This window comes from Hyperoodon ampullatus (genome assembly GCF_949752795.1).
Source record: "Hyperoodon ampullatus genome assembly, chromosome: X".
Lineage (NCBI taxonomy): Eukaryota > Metazoa > Chordata > Mammalia > Artiodactyla > Ziphiidae > Hyperoodon > Hyperoodon ampullatus.
In genome coordinates this window covers 99,422,930-99,442,384 of record NC_136913.1, presented here as the reverse complement: position 1 = coordinate 99,442,384, position 19,455 = coordinate 99,422,930, and the positions used below count along the sequence as shown (strand labels likewise).

The 19,455-nt window shown below is 35.4% G+C and overlaps 1 protein-coding gene across 2 annotated transcripts in view; it reads right to left on the bottom strand.

The window, feature by feature from the left end:
* HTR2C (5-hydroxytryptamine receptor 2C) overlaps positions 1–18,907 on the bottom strand; it is a gene marked incomplete at both ends in the record, with an annotated part of 129,857 nt that extends 110,950 nt beyond the window's left edge. For both annotated transcript variants that reach the window (XM_079728287.1, XM_079728288.1), the window contains 2 exons: positions 14,018–14,331; positions 18,873–18,907. In XM_079728287.1, the coding sequence (XP_079584413.1) occupies positions 14,018–14,331; positions 18,873–18,907 (349 nt within the window). The remainder of the gene's footprint in view (positions 1–14,017; positions 14,332–18,872) is intronic.
* Positions 18,908–19,455: the final 548 nt, after the last annotated feature.

Sequence of the window (19,455 nt, the reverse complement as noted above, 5' to 3'; positions counted from 1 at the left end):
AAAAAAAAAGAGTTGTTTTACAGAGGGATTTTTGTGAAGAGGGCAAGGACAAGCATTGCTTTTTCCATGTTTAGATAACAAAGTGTGCTACATATTCCTAATTTTTGCAAGGAACACTAAATATAATAAATACTGAAGCAAATGCAGCACCATGTGGTATCCTGAGGGTGTGTAGGTTTGGCTATACCAGGTGACACCACTCAAGACAGGTAAAGCAGCATTCTCATGGAAGGCACGGGTGGTGAAATGGCGGAGCATCAGCAGAGACCACAATGCCTGGTGGGAGATTGTGGATTCCCAACAGACAGGGCGGTACTCAGCAGATGCCCAGCAAATGATGATGGATGCTCAGTGGGTGATGATGGATGACCAGTGAGAGATGATGGATTATCAGCAGATATAGTGAATGGTGGCAGGTGATGGTGGATACATACGTGCTCGATGAAAGCCCAGAACGGTTGCAACAGTGAGTGATGCAAATTGATTTATTCATGATCACATGTGAGATAACTCCTGGGGACTTCTAGAAGTATTTGGAGGGAAGGTGTGTATCTTTCTAGGGGATTGGAGTAACTTTGTTAGCACATGGGGATAACAAGCCAGTGAATTTAGGGTATTGATATCAAGGTTGTTTCTTTTGTGCCCACAAGCTGTGAGTCCTGTCACAAACTTAAATGCTTTTAGGGACCAGGTAGGTTTATAATCAGTGAGTAAGGCAGCGAGGTGTAAGAAAATGGGGAGTAGTAGAAACACAGCAAAGTTGGAACCCATACACAATTGAATAAAAGATATTCAATTTACAAAGTTTAAAAATCATTGGTTAGGGTAAAACAAAACTCACCTGCAGGCAGAAGTCAGATAAAGAGCTGCAAGATAGTGGCATCTGGTTTTGGTGAACACTAAGTACCAATGTCCTAGAGCTTAGTACATCATTTATCTAGGAATGTGGTACCACCTTTACACAAATAAGAAAATTGTTTCATTTTGAGAATGAACGCTAGGTATGCAAATTTTGGATATACGTTAGGTACATGAAAAGATTATCTTCTACTATTTGTTAACCAATTCAAAGAAATCAGAAAGATCCTATTTATCACATGTTTATTTCCATTAACTCTAGCTTTTCTAGAATGTTTAGGATAAAGGCTTTTTCACTCAACATCATTAGAGCTAAATCACATACTTTAAAAATTATATTTTAATGATAATGTTATAAATATAATGCTGTGTTAATATTATAATTATATCAATATTGATAATACTTTTAGGGCTTCCCTGGTGGCGCAGTGGTTGAGAGTCCGCCTGCCAATGCAGGGGACACGGGTTCGTGCCCCGGTCCGGGAGGATCCCACATGCCGCGGAGCGACTGGGCCCGTGAGCCATGGCCGCTGAGCCTGCGCGTCCGGAGCCTGTGCTCTGCAACGGGAGAGGCCACAACAGTGAGAGGCCCGCGTACCGCAAAAAAAAAAAAAAAAAAAAATATTGATAATACTTTTAACTTTAACTATTAATATTAATTAGTAATAATGTTGATATTATATATTAATATGTTTTATTAAGGGATTCCCTAATATTGGGCCAACATAGTGTTACTGGAATTAATCCCAGTTCATCGTATAATATTTTTTAATGTGACATTGGATTCTGTTTGCCAATTGTTTATAAAGAATTTTTGTCATAAGTGATGTTGGTCTATAATATTCCTTCTTTGTGCTTTGTCTTTATTTGGTTTATGTGTTAAACCTATGCTTGCTTCATATAAGAATTAGGAAGGTTTTTAAAAAATTTTTCAATGGTCTTAAACAATTTACGGAATATTACAACTATCTGGTCTTCAAACGTTTTAAAGAATTTCCCAGGGGCTTCCCTGGTGGCGCAGTGGTTGAGAGTCTGCCTGCCGATGCAGGGGACATGGGTTCGTGCCCCGGTCCGGGAAGATCCCACATGCCGCAGAGCGGCTGGGCCTGTGAGCCATGGCCGCTGAGCCTGCATGTCCGGAGCCTGTGCTCCGCAATGGGAGAGGCCACAACAGTGAGAGGCCCATGTACGGCAAAAAAAAAAAAAAAAACAAACAGAATTCCCTAGTGAAACTATCTGTATCTGATGTTTTTTTTGTGTGGTAGGTCCTTGATAACTTTATTTCTTCTACTGAAATTGTTCTCTTTCTTTCTATATCTAATGAGGTCAATTTTGCTAACCTGGTTTTCCGTGGGAAACTACCTGTTTTTTTTAATGTTCTCAATCGATTTGCATATAAACCTACAAAGTAATCTAATGTTTAAAATTTACTTTGCTTCAATGGTTATTTTCCTTGTTATTTCTTATTTTGAATATTTATGTTTCTTCCTTTTTCCTTGTTTCAGTTAGCTAGTGTTTTTATTTTGTTTAAAAGTTGCTTTTTAAAAAAGCAGGATTTTGATTTATTAATTAGGTATATTGTTTTTCTATTCTCTACCTAATTAATTTCTGCTTTTATCTTTAGTTTGTTTCTTTGTGCTTTCTTTTGAGTTACTTTGCACTTCTTTTTCAAGGTTGCTTTCTAGGAATTTAATTCATTTGTGTACCTTCATTTTTACTTATAAAGGTGATGAAGGCTATGAATTTTCCTTTGATCATCGCTTAAGTATATTCTATAGATTTTGATATGTAGTGTGTATTCTATCATATTTCTAAAGTAGTCTGTTCAGTTTGCATTTGTCCTTTTGATCAACAGTTTAAAATTTGTTATAACTTCAAGATCAGATGGTCTTTAAACTTTTGTTGTTAATACTTTCTAGCGTTATTGTGTTCTTATCAGAAAGTAGTTTTCATAATAGTTTTACTTTTCTAATATTTTCTTTGTGGCCTAATGGATAATTAATTTTTGTGAGTGTTCCATGAACTCGTGAAGAATGTATACGTTCTATGATAAGCGTATAAAGTTTAATATACATCCATAAGACATACATGTCCAGTTTTTTTGTACTGAGTATGATATGTTAAAGTCTCCCATTAGCAGAATGTGTCCATAAATGTATCCTTCCATGTTCTTTAGTTTTTGCTTTTAAAAGAGCATTGCTGTGTTATTGGGGGGCATAGATATTCTTAACTGCTATATACTTGTTAATTGCAGCTTTTTATCATAAGTAAGCATCCTTTTTGGGAAAAAAAAAGCATCATTTTTTTTTTTACTCTTACTTTTTTTAATTTTTCATTTAAAATTTACTTTGTCAGATATCAACATCACAATTTCTGTTTTCTTAGTGTTTCTATTTGCTTAGTATACCTTTGCCCATCCCTTTATTTTAACTGTTATGACTCACTGGGTCATGAGTTCCTCTAAATATAGAGAGTATAGTTGGGTAATTTGTTTTAAGCCAACTTGAAAATCTTTTATTTTTAATGGTAAGTTAGGTTCATACAAGTGTATTGCTATTACTGGTATGTTTGTTTTCAACTCTGTCATTGTATCATGGTATAATGTTGAGAGCATTGTTTTATTTTCTTGTGTTTCTTCCTCTACTTGACTTTTTTTTTTTTTTTTACTCTTCTATTAATTGCATTTCTTTTGGTTTTAGATAGGTTTGTCTTTTTGTTCTAGTGGTTAACCTTATATCATGTTTATATCATGTTTTCTTTACATCCTGTTTAATACTCTTAGACCTCTGTTTTCTTATGAAATCTAGTTTTTCTGGTTTACCATTTTTTGGAGTCATATAAATTAACACCCATCTTTTGTTTATAGAAAAATCAATGAAATTATTCTACTTTCTTCTTTCTCTTTCCCTTTCTCTTTTCTTCCCAATTTTTGGTTGCATTGCTTCTAAGTTGTTAGAGTATATAACAAATAATATATATCATATAAGATATGACAGTATTCTTATGCCCTTATACCACCTTTATTTCTGTCTTAGCTCTAAAATTAAATATATTAAACACTCATGATCCATCTTTTTGAGGAAAAGTTCCCAATCATCCCTTTGTTAGATGAATCTTATCCATTATTCAGTTTCTTAAGAAGGACTTACGGGTTCAGAATTCTCCGGGTTTAAAAAATATTAAACTTTTTACAGCCTTGATGGCCAACTTGTCTGGATACAAAATCTTGGTTTGAAACTTTGAGTATTTTTCTTTTTTAAATTTCAGGTATAACTTACATACAGTAAAATTCACCCTTTTAAAACTGCATACTAGAATATATAGTTTTTTTAATTTTGAGAAATATATATACAACCACTACCACAATCAAGATATAGAACAGTTCCATACTACCAAAGTAAATGCCCCTTTGGAGTCAGCATCGCACGTTCAGACCCTGGGAACTAATGATCTGTTTTCTGTCTTTATAGATTTACTTTTGAAAGAATATCCTATAAGTGGTTGACCTTTATAAAAATATTGCTTCATTGTTGCTTTGTTTTGTTATTTTTTAAAAATTATGAAGCCAGTCTAATTCTCTTGCTTTTGTAAATTTTTTTTTTTTGGTATGCAGGCCTCTCACCGCTGCGGCCTTTCCCATTGCGGAGCACAGGTCCCAGACGCGCAGGCTCAGCGGCCATGGCTCACGGGCCCAGCCGCTCCACGGCATGTGGGATCTTCCCGGACCGGGGCACGAACCCACATCCCCTGCATTGGCAGGCAGACTCCCAACCACTGCACTACCAAGGAAACCCTATTTCTTATTTTTGCCTGAAGATTTTTCTTTCTATTTAAAACCTAATGTCTCAGATATATCTCAGAGTTGATTGTTCTAGGTCAAATTTTTGGTACTGGGTTGGCCCTATCAATATGTACATTTAGACCCTTTTTATTTCTGGAAAACTTTCCAGGATTATAGTTCTAAATATTAATTCTGTTCCATTATATTTTTTTCTTTTTAAGGATTCTCATTATACACACATTGGATCTTTTATTTGCTGGTGTTCCATCTCAAACACTTTCTTTTTGACCTCTTTTACTTCTTTCTTCATCTCATTTTCATTCTCTCTGTTGTTTCCCTGTTCTTCTTTAGTGCCCCTTATTAAGTTTTCATATTAATCTATTCTTCTTTAGGCACTTTTAATTTAATGTTCATTCCAATATGATTTTATCTTTTTCTCCTATTTTATTCTCTTGGGTTCAATCAACTTTTGCTCTATGTTGACCAATTTTTTTATCCATTTCTTTTCTTAGTTTTTAGATTTCTACTTCAAGGTTTTGTTTTTTTTTTTTAATAGATATGTCTTTAAATGTTTGAGAAAATTTAGTTTATCTTGAAGTATTTTGTTACAGCTTTCTTGTTTTTTGATCATTATTTGTGGGAACTTTCATCAAATGGCTTTTTTTTTATTCTCATGTTCTGCTTTCTTTTTATAGTAGCTTGGTGTAGATGAAAGTTGGTTGCATCTTTGAATTTGTATGAACATGGCTAGCAGTTTGTGGGTGGTTTCCATGGCTAGCAGTTTGTGGGTAGTTTCCAAGATTCCAAGCTCTGGAGCACCCTTTTCTCTTCATGTAACAAAGTATGATTTCTTTATTGGAGGAGTTTTGGGGTACAGTGGAGGGCAGTGGGGAGAGGGTTGATGGGTTCTTACATGTTGACATTTTTTTGTCTTGTAAGATGATGAAACTTCCCCTCTTGTTTCTTTTTCCCTTCACTGTGCATCTTTTTTCAAAAGTCACCTCTCCCTTTTAACCCTTTTGTACCTCCAAAGAGTTCCTCTCCAACACTGCTTTCTTGAGTCCTATGTACACTTCTAAGTCAATTCTCTAAAGGATGAGCTTCCAGAGAAGTTTCTCAGAATTTTCATACTTGGGGTAGACTTTCTTTCTTATGATGATTTTAGATCAATCTTAGGCTTCCTACTAGCTTTCCTCCTCTCTCTTTCATCTAGTATTTACTGGACTGCCCTTCCTCTTCACAACAGCACGTGGTGGGAGCCTAATAGAGAGCTCATTGTGATCTCTTATTTATTTTCTACTTAAAGATAATTTGAAATTTGGATGTTCTCCAAATTAGGTGGTGGTATTGTGTAGTTTTATTTGTTTTTGTTGTTCTTTATTGCTTGGGGGTGTGGTGATGGATGTGTTAGGATATTTGGATTTAGGCTGATGCCATTTTTTGACCACCAATATATTTTTAAGGGAGAAACTGGCAAAATGAAACAGACACCACAAGACAAAGTATACCTTCTAAAGCACATTCATTCCAGTGACCTTTTCTTACATAATTTGGAGCTATAGTTTGGTAAAATGCTCACAGAGAAGGTAAAATACTTATACTTTGAGATTAATGCATCATTCAAACTCAGTAAATATAAGGAAAGCATATTTCCTGAGAACACTATTTATAAAATGCCTATCGAGACAATCTATTACCACTGTGTATTTAGAACAGGATAATTAATTTGTAAGTTCCATGAGAGATTATTTTCTAGATGCAGTAATCTTCTTTTAGGACTTGAGAACTAGATACACTTTCAGTATCAGTCCTTCCACTCTAATTCCATTACACACTCCAGGGAAAAGGGAGTCTATTTCACTCCCTTGTGAGATGAGCATATTGACAATGAAATTCAAACTGGGTTCTCCAACTCCCTAGGAAAGAAACTTTGCAGTATAGTATAAGTGGTTTTGATAGTTCTTAATAAATATTAGTTAGAAACAAAAGTTAGGATAAAATGAATAGGGCAAAGATATGGCAGAAAATCAAAAGAAAAATGAAAAGCTCTCTAAAATCATATATCAAAACTTTCAGTGCTTGAATTTTTATTGTGATAATATGACCTTGAACTTATATAATTAGAAATTAATTTTTATCACTGTCTCCTTTTAAAAACATGAATTATAGACTCTAGGAAGAAGAATAGCTGTTATTGAGTGCTTATTATATGCCAAGCACTTAGTCTGTCAATATTTAAGAAGATTACTTAAAATATGTTTTTAAAGATGATGAGCCTTGGGGACCTTCAAGATGGCAGAGGAGTAAGATGAGGAGATCACCTTCCTCCCCACAAATACATAAAAAATACATCTACTCAGGTTTCGGAGGCTCAGGTTTCAGAGGTCAGATCCCAGGGAGAGGGGCGGGGGTTTGCTGCATGAAGACAGCCTGAAGGGGGCTAGTGCACCACAGCTAGCCAGGAGGGAGTCTGGGAAGAAGTCTGGACCTGCCTAAGAGGCAAGAGACCATTGTTTCAGGGTGCACGAGGAGAGGGGATTCCTTCCCTGTCTGCCCACAGAAGGCAGAGCACCACCTAAATGAGCTCCAGAGACAGGTGCAAGCCGTGGGTATCAGCTTGGACCCCACAGACCGGCATGAGACATTAATGCTGCTGCTGCAGCCACCAAGAATCCTGTGTACAAGCACAGGTCACTATCCACAGCCCCCTGGGAGCCTGTGCAGCCCGCCACTGGCAGGGTCCTCTGATCCAAGGAGAACTTCCCTGGGAGAACATACGGTGTGCCTCAGGCTGTTGAAACGTCATGCCAGCCTCTGCCGCTGAGGTTTGCCCCACATTCCAATTATAACTACTGTTATAACTACGCCTCCTGCCCCCTGGCATGAATGAGCCAGAGCCCCCTAATCAGCTGCTGTTTTAACTCCATCCTGTCTGGGCCAGAACAGATGCTGAGGGCGAGCTACATGCAGAGGTGGGGGCAAAACCAAAGCTAAACCCCAGGAGCTGTACGAACAAAGAAGAGAAAGGGAAATTTCTCCGTACAACCTCAGGAACAGTGGATTAAATCTCCACAATCAACTTGATGTACCCTGCATCAGTGGAATACCTGAATGGACAAGGAATCATCCCACAATTGAGGTGGTGGACTTTGGGAGCAACTGTAGACTTGGGGTTTGCTGTCTGTGACTGATTTGTTTCTGATTTCTTATGTTTATCATAGTATAGTTCTCAGCACTTGTTATCATTGGTGGATTTGTTTATTGGTTTGGTTGCTCTCTTTTTTTAAATTATTATTTTATTTTAATATTTATTTATTATTATTGTTTTTTTCTTTCTTTTTTTCTCCCTTTTCTTCTGAGCTGTGTGTCTTGACAGGGTCTTGGTGGTCCGGCCTGGGGTCAGGCCTTAGCCTCTGAGGTGGGACACCCGAGTTCAGGACATTGGACCACCAGAGATGTCCCAGCCCCACATAATATCAATTCGTGAAAGTTCTCCCAGAGGTCTCCATCTCAACACTAAGACCCAGCTCACCCCAAGGGCCAGCAAGCTCCAGTGCTGGATGCGCCATGCCAAAAAACTAGCAAGACAGGAACACAACCACACCCATTAGCAGAAAGCCTGCCTAAAATCATACTAAGTTCACAGACACCCCAAAACACACTGCCAGATGCAGCCCTGACCACCAGAAAGACAAGATCCAGCCCCACCCACCAGAACACAGGCACCAGTCCCCTCCACCAGGAAGCCTACACAACCCACTGAACCAACCTCACCCACTGGGGGCAGACACCAAAAACAGTGGGAACTACGAACCTGGAGCCTGCAAAAAGGAGACCCCAAACACAGTATTTTAAACAAAATGAGAAGACAGAGAAACATGCAGCATGAAGGAGCAAGGTAAAACCCCAATAGACCAAACAAATGAAGAGGAAATAGGCAGTCTACCTGAAAAAGAATTCAGAGTAATGATAGTAAAGATGATCCAAAATCTTGGAAATAGAATGGAGAAAATACAAGCGATGTTTAACAAGGACCTAAAAGAACTAAAGCCGAAACAATGATGAACAACACAGTAAATGAAATTAAAAATTCTCTAGAAGGAATCAATAGCAGAATAAATGAGGAAGAAGAATGGATAAGTGACCTGGAAGATAAAATAGTGGAAATAACTACCACAGGGCAGAATAAAGAAAATGAATAAAAAGAATTGAGGATAGTCTCAGAGTCTGCTGGGACAATATTAAAGGCAACAACATTCAAATCATAGGGGTTCCAGAAGAAAAGAGAAAAAAAAGGGACTGAGAAAATATTTTAAGAGATTATAGTTGAAAACTTCCCTAATATGGGAAAGGAAACAGTCAATCATGTCCAGGAAGCACAGAGAATCCCATACAGGATAAATCCAAGGAGAAACATGCCAAGACACATATTAATCAAACTATCAAAAATTAAGTACAAAGAAAAAAATTTTAAAAGCAGCAAGGGAAAAGCAACAAATAATATACAAGAGAATTCCCATAAGGTTAACAGCTGAACTTTCAGCAGAAACTCTGCAAGCCAGAAAGGAGTGGCAGGATATAGTTAAAGTGATGAAAGGTAAAAACCTACAACCAAGATTACTCTACCCACCAAGGATCTCATTCAGATTAGATGGAGAAATTAAAATCATTAAAGACAAGCAAAAGTTAAGAGAATTCAGCACCACCAAATTGGCTTTACAACAAATGCTAAAGGAATTTCTCTAGGCAGGAAACACAAGAGAAGGAAAAGACCTACAATAACAAACCCAAAACAATTAAGAAAATGGTAATAGGAACATACATATCGATAATTACCTTAAATGTAAATGGATTAAATGCTCCCACCAAACGATATAGACTGGCTGAATGGGTACAAAACAAGACCCATATATAAGCTGTCTACAAGAGAACCACTTCAGACTTAGGGATACAATACAGACTGAAAGTGAGGGGATGGAAAAAGATATTCCATGCAAATGGAAATCAAAAGATGGCTGGAGTAGCAATTCTTATATCAGACAAAATAGACTTTAAAATAAAGACTATTACAAGAGACAAAGAAGGACACTACATAATGATCAAGGGATCAATCCAAGAAGAAGATATAGAATTGTAAATATTTATGCACCCAACATAGGAGCACCTCAATGCATAAGGCAATGCTAACAGCCATAAAATGGGAAATCAACAGTAACACAATAATAGTAGGGGACTTTAACACCCCACTTTCATCAATGGACAGATTATCCAAAATGAAAATAAATAAGGAAGCACAAGCTTTAAATGACACATTAAGCAAGATAGACTTAATTGATATTTATAGGACATTCCATCCAAAACCAACAATATACCTTCTTCTCAAGTGCTCATGGAACATTCTCCTGGAAAGATTATGTCTTGGGTCACAAATCAAGCCTTGGTAAATTTAAGAACATTGAAATCATATTAAGCATCTTTTCCAACCACAACGCTATCAGACTAGATATCAATTATAGGCAAAAAACTGTAAAAAATACAAACATGTGGAGTCTAAACAGTATGCTACTAAATAACCAAGAGGTCACTGAAGAAATCAAAGAAGAAATCAAAAAATACCTAGAAACAAATGACAATGAAAACACAATGACCCAAAACCTATGAGATGCAGCAAAAGCAGTTCTAAGAGGGATGTTTATAGCAATGAAATCCTACCTCAAGAAACAAGAAACATCTCAAATAAACAACCTAACCTTACACCTGAAGCAATTAGAGAAAGAAGAACAAAAAAACTCCAAAGTTAGCAGAGGGAAAGAAATTATAAATATCAGTTCAGAAATAAATGAAAAAGAAATGAAGGAAACGATAGCAAAGATCAATAAAACCAAAAGCTGGTTCTTTGAGAAGATAAACAAAATTGATAAACAATTAACCAGACTCATCAAGAAAAAGTGGGAGAAGGCTCAAATCAACAGAATTAGAAATGAAAAAGGAGAAGTAACAACTGACACTGCAGAAATATAAGGGATCATGAGAGATTACTACAAGCAACTATATGCCAAAAAAATGCACAACCTGGAAGAAATGGAAAAATTCTTAGAATAGCACAATATTCTGAGACTGAACCAGGAAGAAACAGAAAATACGAACAGACCAATCACAAGCACTGAAATTGAGGCTGTGATTAAAAATCTTCCAACAAACAAAAGCCCAGGACCAGATGGCTTCACAGGAGAGTTCTATCAAACATTTAGAGAAGAACGAACACCTACTTCTCAAACTCTTCTAAAAGGTTGCAGAGGAAGGAGCACTCCCAAACTCATTCTATAGGCCACCATCACCCTGATACCAAAACCAGACAAAGATGCCATAAAAAATGAAACCTACAGGTCAACATCACTGATGAACATAGATGCAAAAATCCTCAACAAAATACTAGCAAACAGAATCCAACAGCACATTAAAAGGATCATACACCATGATTAAGTGGAGTTTATCCCAGGAATGCAAGGATTCTTCATTATACACAATTCGATCAATGTGATACACCATATTAACAAATTGCAGGATAAAAACCATATGATAATCTCAGTAGATGCAGAAAGAGCTTTTGACAAAATTCAACACCCATTTATGATAAAAACTCTCCAGAAAGTAGACATAGAGGGAACTTACCTTAACATAATAAAGCCCATGTATGACAAACCCACAGCCAACATTGTTCTCAAAGGTGAAAAACTGAAACCATTTCCTCTAAGATCAGGAACAAGACAAGGTTGCCTGTTCTCACTGCTATTATTCATCATAGTTTTGGAAGTTTTAGCCACAACACTCAGAGAAGAAAAAGAAATATAAAGGAATCCAAATTGGAAAAGAAGTAAAACTGTCACTGTTTGCAGTTTACATGATAGTATACATAGAGAATCCTAAGATGCTACCAGAAAACTACTAGAGCTAATCAATGAATTTGGTAAAGTAGCAGGATACAAAATGAGTGCACAGAAATCTCTTGCATTCCTATACACTAATAATGAAAAATCTGAAAGAGAAATGAAGGAAACACTCACATTTACTCTTGCAACAAAAAGAATAAAATACCTAGGAATAAACCTACCTAAGGAGGCAAAAGACCTGTATGCAGAAAAGTATAAGACACTGATGAAAAAATCAAAGGTGATACAAACAAATGGAGAGATATACCATGTTCTTGGATTGGAAGAATCAACATTGTGAAAATGACCATACTCCCCAAAGCAATCTACAGATTCAGTGCAATCCCTATCAAATTACCAATGGCATTTTTCACAGACCTGGAACAAAAATTTTACAATTTGTATGGAAACACAAAAGACCCCAAATAGCCAAAGCAATCTTGGGAAAGAAAAACGGAGCTGGAGGAATCAGGCTCCCTGACTTCAGTCTATACTACAAAGCTACAGTAATCAAAACAGTATGGTACTGGCACAAAAACAGAAATATAGATCAATGGAACAGGATAGAAAGCCCAGAGATAAACCCATGCACATATGGCCACCTTATCTTTGTTAAAGGAGGCAAGAATATACAATGGAGAAAAGACAGTATCTTCAATAAGTGGCACTGGGAAAACTGGACAGCTACATGTTAAAGAATGAAATTAGAACACTTACTAACACCGTATACAAAAATAAACTCAAAATGGATTGAAGACCTAAATGTAAGGACAGGCACTACAAAACTCTTAGAGGAAAACATTAGGCAGAACACTCTATGACATAAATCACAGCAAGATCTGTTGAGAAATGGAAATATAAACAAAAATATACTAATGGGACCTAAGGAAACCTAAAAGCTTTTGCACAGCAAAGTAAACCATAAACAAGATGAAAAGGCAACTGTCAGAATGGGAGAAAATATTTGCAAGTGAAGCCAATGACAAAGGATTAATCTCCAAAATATACAGTCAGCTCATGCAGCTCAATATCAAAAAACAAACAACCCAATCCAAAAATGGGCAGAAGACCTAAATAGACATTTCCTCAAAGAAGGTATACAGATTACCAACAAACACATGAAAGGATGCTCAGCATCACTAATCATTAGAGAAATGCAAATCAAAACTTCAATGAGATATCACCTCATACCAGTCAGAATGGCCATCATCAAAAAACCTAGAAACAATAAATGCTGGAGAGGGTGTGGAGAACAGGGAACACTCTTGCACTGTTGGTGGGAATGTAAATTGATACAGCCACTATGGAGAACAGTATGGGGGCTCCTTAAAAATCTAAAAATAGAACTAGCATATGACCCAGCAATCCCACTACTGGGCATACACCCTAAGAAAACCATAATTCAAAAAAGAGTCATGTACCACAATGTTCATGCAGCTCTATTTACAATAGCCAGGACATGGAAGTAACCTAAGTATCCATCAACAGATGAGTGGATAAAGAAGATGTGACACATATATACAATGGAATATTACTCATCCATAAAAGGAAACAAAATTGAGTTATTTGTAGTGAGGTGAATGGACCTAGAGTCTGTCATACAGAGTGAAGTAAGTCAGAAAGAGAAAAGCAAATACCGTATCCTAACACATATATATGGAATCTAAAAAAAAAAGTTCTGATGAACCTAGGGGCAGGACAGTAATAAAGACACAGATATAGTGAATGGACTTGAGGACACAGTGAGGGAGAAGGGTAAGCTGGGATGAAGTGAGAGTAACATTGACATATATACATGTAAAATAGATAGCTATCTATTTTACATGTATATATTTACCACATGTAAAATAGATAGCTAGTGGGAAGCAGCTGCATAGCACAGCGAGATCAGCTCAGTGCTTTTTGACCACCTAGAGGGGTGGGATAGGGAGAGTGGGAGAGAAACAGAAGAGGGAGGGGATATGGGGATATATTATACATATAGCTGATTCACTTTGTTATACAGTAGAAACTAACACACCATTGTAAAGCAGTTATACTCCAATAAAGATGTTAAAAAAAATGAAGATGATGAGCTTCTTTCATCTTTGTATAAAAGCTGGTACTAGGTATGTGTACTGCCCAGAACATAGGGGTAGGCACATGTTTCTTTCACTGTAACATTCTGTATATTGGAAGGCAATTGTCATTGTTTACAAATGACACTGAGCAGTAGAGTATATATGATTTTAATATATTATAAAACATTTGTTTTGCTTTTTCAAGAGTCTGCTACTGATTTATTTAATAAATATGATACATACATCCAATTTCTTCTGTCACACAATTTTCTTTTTTCTTTATTTTCCAAATGATACGAGTAGAATAATTAACTTTCTGATTTTTTACGATACCTGCCACAGATTTATGACATGATCTGAGATCAAAATACTAATAAATTTGTACTTACCATAAAGGATTGCAAGCAGAGACAGTGGCATGACAAGTAGTCCCACTAGCATATCAGCAATGGCTAGGGACATTAAGAAATAATTGGTGGCATTGTGCAGTTTCTTTTCCAAGCTTACTGCCATGATAACGAGAATGTTGCCACCTATTGTCAAGATTATTATTATGACGATTGAAAGTGCTGGCCAGTTTTGTACCCCGTCTGGGAATTTGAAGCGTCCACCATCGGAGGTATTGAAAATGTCAGTTACTATGGCTGCTACTGGGCTCACAGAAATATCACATTGCCAAACCAATAGGCCAATCAGGTGCACACTGAAAATTAAGAAAAAAATAATCAGGTATATATTATATTGCTTGTACCTAATAAATTACTTATATAAATCAACTGCTTTTCCTTTAACAATCATTATTATCATCATCATCATTTCTACTCTCAATTAAACCTCAGTATCTCTTCTTTCTCTCCCCACATACTTTTATTGAATGCTTAATATGAGTCAGGCACTTAGCTTACTGAAATATATATGTATAATCTCATTTGATCTCATACAACATCCTCATGAAGTCAGTACTGATCTATATCTATTATGTATAAGGAGAGACTGAGGTTCAGAGAAGTTAAGTAACTTTCTCAAGGAAATATAGCCAGTAAGTAGCAGGGGCAGGGTCCGTACTCAAGTCCCCTTGAATTCAAAGCCTGTGTTTTAGACTTTCACTCTCTACACTCAATCTGAAACCACAGTATTGTTTGACTTGCTGAGTGACTTTATGCTGGCCCATAATTTCTTAATATCTGTCCTGTAAATTTTCCTTCTACCTGACACTCTCCCCATTTCTGTCCTATGTTTTCTGGTGTTGTTCTAGGTTAGAAAATGATTTGTGGTGATAATTAACTCCTACGGGTTTGCTGCTTTCCTGTGCTGGAAAAGAAATCTCTTAAGTCATTGAAAATGTACACCTCTCATGATGGTACTTATGTAGATTTTTACTGGTAGGAATTTCAGGCCAAGTGGCAGACTAATGCAAGAGAGTGGTTATGTTTTGTACATTCCAGGTTAATTTCCCCCGATGGTGATATGAGATTTATTCAAGTTTCATACATTAAGTCCTTAAATTGTCTCATGAAACTAATATTTATTTTCCTTAATAAGATAAACAAGAAAGATAAGTATATTCAATAGTTCCTGCTTAAAAGCAAGAATTATTATCTGTGAATGACTGTCTTATGTGTATTCTATGTTCAGTAATAGTTATTTAATGAATACTAAGCAACAACTATACTATATGTACTAGTTGTTAAACCCTGATATTATTTATAGAGAAGAAAATTTCCTCTACTGGTACAATATGTGCTAACCAATTCTCTATGCAAGAAAATTGCATGGGGGATGACACATGACATTACAAAATCCAGAGTCTGTGAGTTCTCCATGTAAAAGTTTTGATTTCATTATCTCATTCACTTGTTCTTTGAGCTAAAAATATTATTTCTACAAGGAAAATATATGTGTGATTAGATTGACTATCACTTATCAATCATCAGAGAAACTTGCAGTAGTAACACTAGATGATTATGATTATCATAATTGTATCTATAATATTATACACACACACACACACACACACACCATACTTTCTGAACCCAAACTGGAACACTGAACCTGAAAAATTATTGGCCTTATTTAAACTTAAGTAAAATATTATAATAATTTTCTACCATGTTTAAAAATTATTTCTCTTAATATCTTATTAATATACTTTATGTATTTTAACGTAATGAAGAAATCATGAAAATATTTTGACTTTCTCATTCTACAAGAGGTGAAAACTAGTACTTCGGACATTTAGCTTAAAACTACTTCCTCATTAGTCAAAGCTGCCTGATATCCTAAGCATCGTGTCGGTGGGAGATATACATAGTAATTTTTTTCAAATAATGAGAAGTAATCATTAATTTCTTTCCAACGCTGGATGTATTCTTTTTTCCTGGGACATAAAAAATAAGCTAAAATAATATGTAATTCAAAAAATCTATATCCTAATTAATTTGTGGTTAAAGTGAATAGAAATTATTGAAATAAAGGACCAAATAAATAGAAGCAAGGTATTTGCTTTCAGCTTTGATTATTCTGTCACTGTATTTGTTGCATTTGGCATGTGGCCAATGTCCTGGCTACATGACCTAAATGATTTTTTTTGACCAGTCACTTAACCTCTCAGAAGATCAATTTCCTCATCTTTACAATGAGGATGATCTTTATCACATTATTGTTGTGAAAATTAAATGATATATGTAAAGTCTCAAAATAATACCTTTGTCGTAATAGGCCCTCAGTAAATGTTGGAGCTTACCTTCTTTCTGCCTTCAAAGTTAAACAAAAGTATTTTGTGGTAGCTATACCCTAACTCAATGTACTTCAAAATTTGTCAAGAATTTAAGTCCTGGTTTTATTTTAAGAAGGTACTTATTTATGCAGAACTGGCTCAGATAGTAATTTTAAATCCAAGGTCTTTTCTGGCCTAGCTGTTGAAAAACATGTTCTTCTGAAATTAAAAAAAAAATCTGGTTTAAATTAGTTGATGATCATTTCAAGTAGTCCCACAAGACTTTATGCTCACAATAATATGCTGCATCTTCAACCGTCAGTTGCAGAATCACAAATATATTTATTCTTAAGCCTAGATAATATGGTCCTAACAGGATATGCAGTGCAACTTCAAATTTTCTCAGTAAATTGTGAAAACATCTAAATCCTTTCACATTTCTGTAAAAATGGTAGAAGAATGCAAAATAAAATTGTATATAACAAAAGTACATGAAAAACTATGTCCAATTATGAATTTTATGATTTGAGTATCTTAGAACTTTGGGGTAGAAAACCACTTAAAACATTCATCTTGCCTACCTCTGCTGGTCAAATATATTTTTACTTTTTATTAAAGAGTCCATGAGACAAATACTGAATTACTGAGGAAGCTTGTAGAATCTAAATATATCTTTTGTGAATTATTAAATAAAGTAATGGTGTTGGGAAAAATCCTGACAGAGTTTTTACTTCAGTTTCCTGGTTTCAATTCAATTCAATTTAATAAATTCTTATTGAGCACTACTTACGAGCAAATTATTATGATTTTTACTGCAGTCAATCCTATTTTCTACTGTATTGTAATCAAGAATTGGCTGTATTGTAATTAAACCTAATTTCTAACATTTACATGCTCAGTGAAAAACATACAGTCCTTTTACAGAAGAGGAGTAGTCTAGGTCTTGTTTCTAAAGCTTACGTTGATTGCTATTAAGCCCATAGATAGTGGGAAGCAGCCGCATAGCACAGGGAGATCAGCTGGATGCTTTGTGACCGCCTGGAGGGGTGGGTTAGGGAGGGTGGGAGGGAGGGAGACGCAAGAGGGAAGGGATGTGGGAACAGATGTATATGTATGACTGATTCACTTTGTTATAAAGCAGAAACTAATTAAAAAAAATAAAGAGCTGTGGCAAAAAGGCAAAAAAAATAAAAAAATAAAAAAATAAATATAACCCATTGGGGGAAAAAAGTCTCATAAAATACGTGCACAAAAATCACAATTTCTATCTGAACAGTTCAAATAACTTATTCATTGCTACTAAGTTTTGAATGAAAATATCTGACATTCTTAGTAGATAAACAAAATTGTAATTTGATTTAAAAGTCTGAGTACATTTTAAATCTACTGAGTTTTTGCATGGCATATGACAATGGGCGTTAGTAGAAGAGATGAATGATCCCTTGTTTCTCTTAATGTAATGGAAAAAATTCTATGTGAATTCTTTAATTCCATAGCAGAATAATTTGGTACCCTTTAAGGTAGCCCTGCATTTGGTATATGGATCAAGGGCTATATACTAAGTTGTCCTTTCATTTTCCCAGACCTGGCTCTTCTTTTCCCTTCTTTATCACTGTCCTTCACCCTTTCCTTTTCCTCTCTGCTCTAGTTTTCTTGGAACCACGTATCCTTGAGACTATCATCACTACAATGTACAATGACATCCAAGATGGGCTATAATGGTGCATACTGCAGAGGATCCAGTGTTGATGTACTTTATATCTACACTGCTCTGTAAACTTTTTCCTCAGTGAGCACTTTTATAGAAATCACAGAGGAGATTGTGCAGGAGCAAGGCGATTCAAGGCTTCTCAGTTGTACTGATCAGAGTTTACAGAGCCCTGGATCTTGTTTTCCATGCCCCCATTCCTCAAAGAGTAGGTTTAGAAGAAAGCAACCCAACCTTTTACTAAGTTAAAAAGAAGATATACCTGGATTAGATCATGTTTTGAATTGCTTAGTGCTTGAATTCAATGCTTTCCTTATCACTTTTATGTTCTATTGACTTTAACTACTAGTTCATTGCTTCAAGGCTACATCCTGTCCAGCTACATCCTCCAACCCCTATTTCCTGACTTCTCTCTCATTCTTTTGCAACCTTAACTATTTTTCATAAAACCAGAGACTTGTAAAGACATTTATTCTCTTTGCTGTTTAGTTCATGCAGGAAGGAAGAGGAAAGAACCTTTCTTATTTCTACATTTTAACCATACAGAAAGCAACCACAAGTATCAGAATTCTTTTTGTATGATATTACTTGTTTGAACATATGAGTGGTTGTGTTTAATTGGAGTTCAAGTTATTGGGTTTTTTCCCATTTATTGTTTTTGAATAGAAAACACCAGTAATATTAGTCTATTGGAATGCAAGTCATTTATACAGATTGAGGCAAATATAGCTGAATAATCATATAAAAACCTTTTTAACATTTTTGAGCGAACCACTATGAAAAGTTATTTTAAAAAAATAATAGGTAATAACATCCTTACAGGAACGAGTGCACTGCCTTCCTCAGGTTCACCATAATTGCTTCAGTCTTAAGCAACCAAAGTTTAAAATTGAGAAGAGGAAATTTAACAGACTGGATTCATTATGCCATCCTTTCTGGGGAGAGAAAAAAGAAAAAGAGAGTTAGTTAAAAGTTTAAATAACTTTAATAACCTTCGATTAAATAAAAGTAAATATATTTATTAAGTGATAAGAAATAATCAATACTAAATTTAGCAAACAAGCAAGCATATTATATAAGCGATAAAAAATGGCAAAGAGAATAGATTTTTCATTTATTTACCAATATACAACCATCATAATTTTTCTAAAATTTCTTGTATATACTTTCTTTATATGGGGCTTCTACTAAATCTCCCCCTGCTGGAGTACAAAGCAGTGTTTTGAAAAAGAAATTAAGAATATATGCTTCTTAATTTGCAAACTATTAGGGGAAAGTTTGTGATCTAATAATTAAGTAGCATGTATAAAGTAAAAAGGTTTCATCTTATAGAACAATGAAAAACTAAAACAAGTTTTAAGCATTTTTATAAAGTGAACATATTTTGTACAACATTTCTAACT